The sequence below is a fragment of the Rhinopithecus roxellana genome, chromosome 12 (assembly GCF_007565055.1).
Source record: "Rhinopithecus roxellana isolate Shanxi Qingling chromosome 12, ASM756505v1, whole genome shotgun sequence".
Taxonomy (NCBI): domain Eukaryota; kingdom Metazoa; phylum Chordata; class Mammalia; order Primates; family Cercopithecidae; genus Rhinopithecus; species Rhinopithecus roxellana.
In genome coordinates, this window is record NC_044560.1 from 8,323,583 (window position 1) to 8,335,704 (window position 12,122).

The 12,122-nt window shown below is 50.7% G+C and overlaps 1 protein-coding gene across 1 annotated transcript; it reads right to left on the reverse strand.

Annotated features, from left to right (window-relative positions):
* Positions 1 to 616: 616 nt before the first annotated feature.
* Positions 617 to 9,197, reverse strand: LOC104679834 (aflatoxin B1 aldehyde reductase member 4). The gene is made up of 7 exons (XM_010385557.2): positions 8,869 to 9,197; positions 5,424 to 5,611; positions 5,127 to 5,231; positions 4,209 to 4,305; positions 3,898 to 3,997; positions 3,199 to 3,328; positions 617 to 2,078 (listed from the first exon to the last, which is right to left on the reverse strand). The coding sequence occupies exons 1-7, from the start codon at positions 9,080 to 9,082 to the stop codon at positions 1,917 to 1,919; spliced, it is 996 nt and encodes a 331-aa protein (XP_010383859.1). The 5' UTR covers positions 9,083 to 9,197; the 3' UTR covers positions 617 to 1,916.
* Between the last annotated feature and the right edge of the window lie 2,925 nt (positions 9,198 to 12,122).

The window sequence follows — 12,122 nt, forward strand, 5'->3', positions numbered from 1 at the left end:
ATGCATCCCTGATGGGGATACTCGGGAGTCTCAGCAGCTCCTGCGGCTCATCTCGACTTGACCACTCAGGACCGTTGCTCCCAATGTTGAGAGTTTATTTTCCTAAGATAACCACCCATGTTCTCAGATGTTCTTTGCACAGGTATCTTTGACTCCCCTCCCAGGACACGAGAGTGATGCTATGGACTTCTGAGGCTGGGACATAAAAGGCCACATGGCTTCTGCCTAGTTTGCTTGAGATGGGCACCCTTGGAAGTCACATGCAGAAGGATGTGTGTGCCGGGTGATGACAGCAGCTGATAAGTGAATGTCTTCAGGCGACCCTAGCCTACAGCTGCTAAATCACGTCTCAGACACTGGAGAGCAGATGAGGCTTCCCCGCTGAGTTCTGCCCAAACAGTGGGTTTGCCACCACCCAGCTAATTTTTTGTATATTTTGTCAAGATGGGATTTCACCGCGTTGCCCAGGCTGCTCTTGAACTCCTGGGTTCAAGCAATTCCTTTGCCTAGGCCTCTCAAAGTTCTGGGATTTCAGGCATGAGACACTGTGCTCGGCCTGTTGTGTTTTTTAAAAACAACTATATTGAGACATAATTCAGACACTATACAGTTGATCTACTCAGAGTGATGATTTAATGCTGTTTCAGGTATTCGGAGTTGTACAACCATCACAGTCAATTTCAGAGCATCTTCATAAACACCCCCAAAAGAAACCCTGCACTCATTAGCAGTGAATCTCCATTTCCTCGCAAACCTCCTCCCAGTCCTGGGCAAGCACTCATCTACTTTCTGTCTCCAATAGATTTGTCTATTCTGGACATTTCATATAAACGAAACCATACAATAGGAAACCTTTTGTAACTGGCTTCTTTAACTTAACATGTCTTCAAGGTGCGCTTACATTGTAGATGTTTCACTACTTCTGTTTGTTTGTTTGTTTGTTTGTTTGGAAACAGGGTTTGGTCTGTCACTCAGGCTGGAGTGCAGTGGCACAATCATAGCTCACTCCAGACTTGCATACCTGAGCTCAAGCAATCCGCCCGCCTCAACTTCCCGAGCAGCTGGGACTACAGGCGTGTGCCACGGGGCCCCACCAACTTTCCTTTTGTGTTTAGTAGAGACAGGGTCTCGCTTTGTTGCTCACACGGGTCTGGAACTCCTGTCTTCAATCAGTCCTCCTGCCTTGGCCTCTCAAAGTGCTGAGATTAAAGGTGTGAGCCACTTTTTTTTTTTTTAATGGCCAAATAATAGTCTTTTCTATGAATATACCACATTTTCCTTATCCATTCATTCATTGATGGACATTTGGGTTGTTTTTAATTATCAGCTATTATGAGTAATGACACTGTGAAAACTCATGCCCAAGTTTTTTGTGGGGAGATATGTTTTCACTTCTCTTGGCTATATACCCACAAGTGGAACTGCTGAATCCTATGGTAATTTTATGTTTAATCCTTTGAGAAATTGCCAAACTATTTTCCAAAGTGGTTGTACCATTTTACATTCCCTCCATCAGTGTGTGAATTTTCTCCCGTCTGTCTCTTGCTCACTCTCTTGCCATGTGACACGCTGGCGCCGCTTCCCCTTCTGCCATGATTGTAAGCTTCCTGAGGCCCTCCCCAGGAGCAGATGCCGGCACCACACCTTCTTGTACAGACTGCAGAACCGTGAGCCAAAGAAACCTCTTTTCTTTGTAAATGACCCAGTCTCAGGTATTCTTTTATAGCAATGGAAACAGACTAACACACAGCATCCTGGGAGGCTTTATTCTTCAGTTTGGTGGTGACTCTACTGTTAAGTTTTTATCCAAATACTTCCATCCCTAACAATTTACTGAGGCAGTTCTAAATTAGAAAAAGCATGAGAGAGCAAAAGAGGTGACAGAAGAGCCTTGGGCAGCCTGAACCACGATGGGCCTAGATGAAGTAGTTGGGACATTCGTGGGCAAACAAATGCCAGGCTTGATTAAAGGCATCCACGACAGCTGGCTCCAGGGGCCCTTCCTCTGCCGCTGCCAAGTTCTGCTCCAGCTGCTCCAGGCTGGACATGCCCAGGATGACCGCGTCCCCGTGGGCACCCTGAAAGGGAGACAGCCAGACTTCAACCCTCTTCTGCTGCATAGCGACTCCACTCACAGCCCTCCCAATCACGCCCCTACCGAGATTTGGGCTCTCTTATATCCCATATGTCCAGAAAGAACTTAAGGTGCCTTGGATAGCTGTACCCATGTGACTCGAAACCTGTATTATTTCCCCTACTGCCACATGATGCTTCCAGACAGACCTACATTCACAGCCCAGTTCTGCCCCCCAGCAGCTGTGTAAACGTGGCTAAGTTATTAAAACCTCTCTGAGACTCAATCCTCTTCTCTATTTCAACATAATTATGTGTATGAAAAAGTAATGTAGAGCACTTAGCTCCCATTTATTGAGCACCTACTGTATATGTGCCAGACACTATTGCAACATCTAAGGCTGGAGTTGGAGAAAAATTTGAAAGAGGAAGACATGAGGCACTGAGAGAGGGAAATTCCAGCTCCCACCAAAAGGATGAGACTAGTGGGCTTTACAGTTAAACCTGTGTTAAAATGCATTCCCCTTTCATAGCTGGGTGAAACTCAGTTTCCTCATCAATAACACTGGGACAGTCATTTCATAAAGCCGAAGGAATAATGAAATCCCTGCAGCAAAACCCTCATTACAAAGCCTGGTACTCAAATACCATCAGAGACCAATGGCAAGGCGGAGCACAGTGGCTCACAGCTGTAATCCCAGCACTTTCAGAGGCTGAGGAGGGTGAATTGTCTGAGCTCAGGAGTTTGAGACCAGACTAGGCAGCTTGACGAAACTCAGTCTCTACTATAAATACAAACAATTAGCTGGGCACGGTGGTGCATATCTGTGATCCCAGCTACTCGGGAGGCTGGGGGAGGAGAATTGCTTGAGTCTGGGAGGCAGAAGTTGCAGTGACCTGAGATCACGCCACTGCACTCCAGCTGGGGTAACAGAGCCAGACTCGGTATCAAAAATTAAAAAAAAAAAAAAAGAAAAACAAAAACAAAAAAAACAGTGGGAAGAGTGTTTATGAGAGTTAGAAGAAAGACATTTCAGAGGAATCGAGAAAACAAATGCTTTGGGCTTCACCTTAATGCTGGTCCCCTGGCAGGGAAGAAGCTGAGCGCCCAGGGTCACTGGTTACCTGCAGCTGTGAGTGGTGGTACATCCACCGGAGGGCGGCGGAGGTCGTGCTGGGGGTGCTGGCACCATATGCAGCCTGCAGGGCCTTCTCTACCAGGGCAATGCCCTCGAAGTGGTTCTCCTTCCAGAAGCTGGAAAGGGGGGACGGTGGCACAGGGGTCAGTACCATGGGGGTCATACTGGGAGCCACAACCAAAGGGTCATCCAGGGCCACTGCCCCACCCCACACCCGGTAGCCCTGAGGGGAGGGTGTCCTTTCTGGTCACAGGTCTCCCACTCTGTTGGGCATCAGAACCACCCGAGATGCCGGCCCTCTCAACAGAGACCTCGACGAATCTTTATTCCTGAGAACTCATCACCCTGCTCTTATTTTCCCCTAGGGACACAAAGGCCACTGGGATGGAACAGGACTCGGCCCCAGGCCTCCTGGACCTTCCTCCAGGGCTCCTTCTTTCCTTCCTAGCAGGTGATTGCTCAGGAAAGAGCTATGACTTCAAGACCCTGAGGTCCAGGGAGCCTCATTTCCTCCTGGAGGTCCCCAGACAACAAGAAAACACACAGAGGGTTTGGAAATTCCTGAAGGAATGCAGGGGAGTAGGTGCAGCAGCGAGGAAAGGCCTTACCCCAGGAGCAGCCAGGACTTCATTCCACATAAAGCTGACCCCACCCCAGCCATCCACACCAAGCACCCCCAGCTCACCAATTCCTATAGAACTCTGCCCATTGAGTCCCAAAGAAGCGGCCCACGGGCTGTTTCCCGTCCTTGTCCTCATACTTGTACCTGCCAGTCAGCAGGCCCCCTGCGGGAAGGCAGCAATCAGCCCCCGGGCCCAGAGTGCCCCAGAAGCTGCTACATCCCTCAGGGCTCTGGACTAGGGGAGGGGCAGGGACCCAGGAGGGCTGAAGGACACAGCCCAGCCCCTTGTCAAACTCTCCCTGCTTCCCAGGTCCTGGGCTGGGCATCTGTGGGTCGGGAATAGGCTGAGACAGGGTCAGGAATGCTCCATGTACCAGCCAGAGGGTTGTAGGCATAGAACCTCAGTCCAAAGTGCCTGAGGCAGGGGAGGAGCTCCGTTTCCACTTGCCGGGTGGTGGCGCTGTACATGCCCTGCAGGGAGAGAGACCCCCGGAGAGAAAGTGGATGTGTCAAAAGAAGGGACCTCAAATGTACCCTTATAGAGTCCTTATTTCAGACCTTATCAATTCTAGGACTTTAACCATCTGGGCATGTACTTATTCTTACTGGTGCTGGTGAAAGGGGCTTATGCTCGAGGAAAATTCATTCATTCAGCCAACTTTCATGAGTACCAACTACGGGCTGGTTGTCAGATTTAGATTCTTAAGCCAAAAGGACAGGGTCCCTTCCCTCAAGGTTTTATAATAAGGTCAAGTATAACAGTTATAATCGAGTAATGAGGCAATCTTAATAGACTAGAAAGTTCTGTGACCAGTGCCTGGCACCAAGCCGGTGTACAAATATTTGTGCAATGAATCATGAGGAGGTAAACAAGGACCTGAGGTCTCAGGGTCTTCTGGGCCCATCTAGAAAGGCTTCCAGAGGATGAGACATGTATATGAGACCTGAACCCTTCTCCCAGGGAAGGGGCAGTGGCAGGGAAGGGGCAGTGGCAGGGAAGGGACAGTGGCAGGGAAGGGGCAGTGGCGGGGAAGGGCATGTTCCAGGCTGAGTGCAGGGCCAGGTGGGGAAGGAAGGGTCCAAGGTGTACAGATAGGCAGGAAGGAAGCAGATGCCTAGTGGCCAGCCTGAGGAGCTTGAATGTTATTCTCAGAGTACCTGGGAGCCATCTGCAGGCTTTCAGCCGGGGGTGGCTGCTATGCAGAGGGCACAGGGGGCAGTCAGGGTGGCAAAGAGAGCCCAGGATGAGCAGGAGTCCTGGAGACCTTGGCCTCTGCAGCCCCGGCCCTCACCTGGTACACAGTGGGCACGATCCAGCCATTGCTCTTGCAGAGGGTACAGATCTCAGCCACTTCCCAGGCGGCATAGTTGGAGAGGCCAAGCTCCACGAACTTGCCCTGCATGGGTGAGGCTCCAGTCAGAACGCAGTGCAGCCCAGACCAGGAAGGGGAGGCCCGGGTGGGGCCCCTGGGAGTGGGGCTATTCCCTGCTCCACCCTGGGACCGCCCTGGTACCTCTGCTCTCACCAGTAGGAACAGGATAAGGAGAGCAGCAGCGGGCCACCTCCCAGAGCTCAGGGGTCCCCTCACCTCCTGGTGCAGCTGGTGGCAGGCGCGCAGCGTCTCTTCCACCGGGGTGCTGCGGTCAGGTGCATGTAAGTAGAAGAGATCCACTCGGGGACACTGCAGCCGCTTCAGTGACGTCTCCAGCTGGAACCGGAGACTGTCAGGCTTCAGGGAGTTCCCAAACCATGGATTGGCCTTGGTAGCAATTTTCACTGAGAGGAGAGAGAAATGAAAATTCAGGGCTGGACGTGGTGGCTCATGCCTGTAATCCCAGCACTCTGGGAGGCCGAGGCAGGTAAATCACCTGAGGTCAGGAATTTGAGACCATCCTGGCCAACATGGTGAAACCCCGTCTCTACTAAAAATACAGAACTTAGCTAGGGGTGGTTGTGCACGCCTGTAATCCCTGCTAGGGAGGCTAGGCACAAGAATTTCATGGGCCGGGCGCGGTGGCTCAAGCCTGTAATCCCAGCACTTTGGGAGGCCGAGGCGGGCGGATCACAAGGTCAGGAGATCGAGACCATCCTGGCTAACACGGTGAAACCCCGTCTCTACTAAAAAATACAAAAAACTAGCCGGGCGAGGTGGTGGGCGCCTGTAGTCCCAGCTACTCGGGAGGCTGAGGCAGGAGAATGGCGTGAACCTGGGAGGTGGAGCTTGCAGTGAGCTGAGATCTGGCCAGTGCACTCCAGCTTGGGTGACAGAGCGAGACTCCGTCTCAAAAAAAAAAAAAAAAAAAAAAAAGAATTTCATGAACCGGCCGGGTGTGGTGGCTCACACCTGTAATCCCAGCACTTTGGGAGGCTGAGGCAGGCGGATCACAAAGTCAGGAGTTCGAGACCATCCTAGCTAACATGGTGAAACCCTGTCTCTACTAAAAATACAAAAAATTAGCTGGGCATGGTGGTGGGCACCTGTAGTCCCAGCTACTCGGGAGGCTGAGGCAGGAGAATGGCATGAACCTGGGAGGCGGAGCTTGCAGTGAGCTGAGATCGTACCACTGCACTCCAGCTTGAGCAACAAGGCGAGAGTCTGTCTCAAAAAAAAAGAAAGAAAGAAACAATTGCATGAATCTGGGAGGTAGAGGTTGCAGCGAGCCTAGATCATTCCATTGCAGTAAAGCCTGGGCAACAGAGCAAGACTGTCAAAAAAAAAAAAAAAAAAAAGTAAGCTTAACACTCTTCTCCCTGCCCCCTATTAAGAATCCTAGTTGGAGGCCGGGTTCAGTGGCTCAAACCTGTAATCCCAGCTATTTGGGAGGCTGAGGCACAAGAATCGCATGAACCCAGGAGGCAGAGGTTGCAGTGAGCCGAGATCTTGTCACTACATTCCAGCCTGTGGGCCAGAACCAGACTCTGTGTCAAAAAAAAAAAAAAAAATCCTAGTTGGAGATTAGGCACAGTGGCTCACCCCCATAAGGCCAACACTTAGGCCCAGGAGGGTGGATTTCTTGAGCCCAGGGGTTTGAGACCAGCCTGGGCAAAATGGTGAAACCCCGTTTCTACAAAAATTACAAAATTTGGCCGGGCATGGTGGCACATGCCTGTTAATCTCAGCTACTTGGGAGACTGAGTTAGAGGATCACATGAGCCTAGGAGGTCAAGGCTGTAGTGAGCAAACATTGTGCCATTGCACTCCAGCCTGGATGACAGAATGAGACCCTGTTTCAAAAGAAAAATTAAAAAAAGAATCCTAGATCCTAGTGGGCTGGAATAACAGGGGAGTGGAGAGTCCTCTTTCCACTTTTCACACTTAGAAAGTCACTTAGGCTGGCAGGAGGGCAGTCACTGGAGCCCTTGAGACCTGGGAGAGGGCAGGTTTGTGGAACTATTCATTTGGGATTTTTCCATGCCACCTCCACCCCTCTGCTTCTCAATTGAAATTAACTTCAGATCTGAGATCTGAGGACTTTCACCAGCCAACCTGGGACTCAAAGACAGAAGACAAAGCAGGTTTGAAAAAGAAAATTAAAAAGTCAGAAATAAGGGCCAGGCAGAGGGTACAGATCTGTGTTGGCTCACACCTGTAATCTCAGCACTTTGGGAAGCCAGGGCAGGAGGATTACTCGAGCCCAGGAGTTGGAGACCAGCCTGGGCAACAAAGTGCGACTCTGGTTTCGATGAATAATACAAAAAATTAGCCAGGTGTGGTGGCACAGGTCTGTGTTAGTCCCAGCTACTCAGGAGGCGGAGGTGGGAGGATGGCTTGAGCCCTGAGAGGTCAAAGCTGCAATGAGCCATGATCGCACCACTCCACTCCAGCCTGGGTAAAAGAGCAAGGCCCTGTATCAAAAAAAAAAAAAAAAAACCCGGAAATAAGATCAGAGCTCTCACCAAGTGGCAGTCAGGTGATCTAGAAAGAGCGTGGCACTGAGATGCGGGCACAGGCTTCTTTTGTTTGGAATGTACCATTTGGTGAATCAAAGAAGAAATGGACAAGACTCCACTCAGACACTCAGAGTGGAAGGAGGAAATGGTGCTAATATTAAGAACAAAGAAACAGCTAACATTTCCCAGCCCTCACTATGTGCCTGCCAGGCATCGGCCTAAGCACCGCACGTGGCATCAGACTGAGGGTGGCTCCTCCTGCCCCTTTACACACATCCTCCCCTAGGGCTACACCTGCACCCTCAGCGTTGCCAAATCACATTTGCCTTTCCACACCCATGCCCACTGCCCTGACGCCCTTGCCCCTCTTACTCCTCCTGGCAAACTCCTATCCATTCTTTCTTCACGGGGTCCCTCCCAAAAAGGGTTCACTTGGCTCCCCAGCCATCTCTAGAATTCGAACTTCCTGGAGTGGGTTAGTGCCCATTTCCCTCCAATAGCCTCAGACAGAGCCTCCCACAGAGAGGGCAGTGAGACCCTGTACCACACCCAATTCCCCATCATGCTAAGGGAGCTGGCAAGGTTTCCGGACGTTGCCACCCTGGTGAGGTACCATTGTGAGTACCACAAGGTACTCAGAGCAAAGTCCAGGTCCCTGAGCAGGCTGGCGTGAGCGTAGGAGCAAGCAGATAGTGTGCTGGGTCTAAACTCTGATTTCGGACTGTGCCAGGGAGTGCCAGGCGATAAGCACAGAATTTCTGCAGATCAGGCCCGTCAAGGGCACCTGCAGGGCACAGGTTGGGACAGGAGCTGCACAGTGCCAGATTCCAATGTTTTTCGTGCTCCAGAGATGGGCTAGCCAAGTTATTCCAGGCGAGACCAAGTCATCCAGGCGTCAGTGAGGGTGGTGGCTACCTCTCGGAAGACGAGAGAAACGGAGTCCAGACAAAGTACTGTCCAGTTGTCCAGAGCTAGATGTGCCTGAGGAGCCTGGGGTTCCCAGGGCTGAGAGGTGGACGGGGGTTGGGGGTGGGGAACAAAGCCGTGGGTGCTGCCTGGGGCCAGGGAGAGCTGGGCGGTGCACGGCTGTGGACAGGCTCAGCTGTGCACGGTGCAGGGGGAGGATCAGGGGCCAGTGTTACCTCTGCAGTCACTGCCCCCCAGCCCGAGTCCCAGGCCACCCAGGATGGTCTCGGACTGGCCGTCGCTGTACAGGAAGGCCGTGTCTATCTCGGTATGGCCTCGCTCCAGGAAGGCGCGCGTGACTGCGGCGCTTGTGGGCGCGTCCATGCGGCGCCCCATCTCCATGGCGCCCAGCACTGTGGCGGGCCGGGCCCGCGATAGCTGCCGGGACATGACGGCGGCAACGGGATTCTGCGACAGCCCGGGCGCAGCGCGCAGCGGTCGGAAGCACCAGCCCCGGAGCTGGCGGCCGCGTGGCTTTAGGGACTGGCTCGGGCCCCGCCCACCGCGGAGTGGGGTTGAGGGCGCGGCAGAAGGTGCCCAACACCGCCCACGCGCTGGTCTCCGCGCTCAACCACGAGGACCGTCTGCACTTGCACCAAGCAAGAGGCGAAATGGCTGTGGCTTCCTACCGGTGACTCACGTCTTGGCGATTTTAACACTCCTCAACGTCCGCAAGGGTGAGGGGGTCCAAGGGTGGCGACGATCCCCAAGGGCGGGGACTCCTCCCTGCCCTGTCGCCCCCCATCCCTGGGCCTCGCCCGCCCGGGAGCTGTCCCAGGTCTCTGTCTCCTCCAGGAGGGAGCTTAAGGGGTGAGGTGGACCTAAGGGCTGTTCCACCTGCCTGCCCTGCGGTTCAGGAGGACGAGGCTTACCAAAGGCTTAAGACAGAGTCCCCGTGGAGTGACATGGTTAAAGTCTTGAAAGAAAAGAACTGTTGGCATTGAATTCTGTACCTAAGTGGAAAAAATAAAAAAATAAAAATAAAAAAACTGACTGACTGTGGTGACTTACACCTGTAATCTCAACACTTTGGGAGATCAAGGGAGGAGAATAGACTGAGCCCAGGAGTTTGAATCCAGCCTGGCAACATAGGGAGGCCCTGTCTCAAAAGAAAAAAAGAAAAAAGAAGATAGAAAAATGGACCAATGCCCAGCTGCAGTGTGCTGTGATAGCTCCATTGCACTCTGCCCTGGGTGACAGAGGGCAAATCTGTCTCCAAATACAAAAGAAAAAAAAAAAAGACAAATAGACAGATGGAACAAATGAAAAACCAACAGCAAGATTAATTTAAACCTAATCATATCAATAATTACATTAAATATAAATGAAAAAATACTTACAAGTAAAAGGCAGAGATTGTTAGAATGGATAAAAAAGCAAAACCCAACTATATAGTAAATATTAGAAAACTATTGAAATATATAAACAGAGTGAGTGAACAGTAAAAAAGATGGACCAGGCATGGTGGCTCACGCCTGTAATGCCAGCACTTTGGGAGGCCAAGGGGGACGGATCACCGAGGTCAAGAGTTGGAGACCAGCCTAACTAAAATGGAGAAACCCCGTCTCTACTAAAAATACAAAATTAGCCGGGCGTGGTGGTGCATGCCTGTAATCCCAGCTACCTGGGAGGCTGAGGTAGGAGAATCGCTTGAACCTGGAAGGTGGAGGTTGCCGTGAGCCAAGATCGCACTCCACTCCAGCCTAGGTAACAAGAGCAAAATTCTGTCTCAAAAAAAAAAAAGAAAAGAAAAGAAAAGAAAAAGGTAAAAAGATGGGAAAAGACATACCTTGACAAAACTAAATTTTAAAAAGTTGGAATGGCTACGTCAATATCAGACAAAGTAGATTTCAAAACAAAAAATACTGGCCCACACAGTGGTTGACACCTGTAATCTCAGCACTTTGGGAGGCTGAAAAGGGAGGATTGCTTGAGCCCAGGAGTTTGAGACCAGCCTGGGCAACACAGAGAGATCTTATTTCTACAAAAAAAATTTTTTAAAGATTATCACAATGTGGTGGCATGTGCCTGTGGTCCCAGTTATTCAGGAGGCTGAGGTGGGAGGATCAGCTAAGCCTGGGAAGTCAAGGCTACAGTGAGCTGTGTTCATGCCACTGCACTCCAACCTGGGCAGCAGATTGAGACCCTGTCTCAAAACAACAACAATAGCAACAACAACAACAACAAAAACCTACCAAAGACAAAGAGGGACATGTCATGACAAAGAGGTCAATTAACAAAGAAAATATAATCCTCAATGTATATGCAAATAAAAGTAGAGCATCAAAATGCATGAAAAGCAATAATAGAACTTAAGAAGAAATAGACAAATACAAAATTATAGTTGGAGGTTTCAACACACCACTCTCAACAGTTGTAGAACAGTTATCAGTCATAATTTACAGAAACTCAGTAAAGTTATACGAGACTTGAACACGCCAGGCGCCGTGGCTTGCACCTGTAATCCCAGCACTTTGGGAGGCTGAGGTGGGTGGATCACGAGGTCAGGAGTTCAAGACCAGCCTGGCCAAGATGGTGAAACCCCGTCTCTACTAAAAATGCAAAAAGTTAGCCAGACGTGGTGGCGCGGTAATCTCAGCTACTTGGGAGGCTGAAGCAAAGAATTGCTTGAACCCAGGAGGCAGAGGTTGCAGTGAGCCGAGATCGTGCCACTGTACTCCAGCCTGGGTGACAGAGCAAGACTCCATCTCAAAAAAAAAAGAAGACTTGAATAACGTTATTTAACCAATTCCACATAAACAACATGAATGAAATACCCAGCAACAGCAGAATGTGCATTCAAGTGCACATCCACCAAGATATACCGTCTTTGGAGGCATAAAACAAGTCTTAATACATGCAAAAGAGGCCGGGCGTGGTGGCTCACATCTGTAATCCCAGCACTTTGAGAGACAGAGGCAGGGAGATCACTTGAGGTCGGGCGTTCCAGATCAGCCTGGTCAACATGGTGAGAATCCATCTCTACTAAAAATATAAAAAATAGACAGGCATGGTGGCATGCACCTGTAATCTCAGCTACTCGAGAGGCTGAGGCAGGAAAATCACTTGAACCTGGGAGACAGAGGTTGCAATGAGCCAAGATCATGCCACTGCACTCCAGCCTGGGCAACAGAGTGAGATTCCATCTAAAAAAGAAAATAACAAAAATAAATTAACAGGCCGGGTGTGGTATCTCACGCCTGTAATCCAAACACGTTTGGAGGTCGAGGCAGGCAGATTACCTGAGGTCAGGGGTTCTCTAGACCAGCCTGGCCAGTATGGTGAAACTCCATCTCTACTAAAAATACAAAAATTAGCCGGGGGTGGTGGCTTATGCCTATAATCCCAGTTACTCTGGAGGCTGAGGCAGGAAAATTGCTTGACCCCAGCAGGTGGAGGTTACAGTGAACCGAGATCGCACCACTGCACT

Excerpts from the sequence above, each read along its gene's own strand:
- LOC104679834 (XM_010385557.2), bottom strand. The coding sequence starts at position 9,082 with ATGTCCCGGCAGCTATCGCGGGCCCGGCCCGCCACAGTGCTGGGCGCC. Across the intron at positions 5,232-5,423 it reads GCCACCAGCTGCACCAGGAG|GGCAAGTTCGTGGAGCTTGG; the intron begins GTGAGGGGACCC and ends TCACCCATGCAG. Across the intron at positions 3,998-4,208 it reads TGCCTACAACCCTCTGGCTG|GGGGCCTGCTGACTGGCAGG; the intron begins GTACATGGAGCA and ends GCCTTCCCGCAG.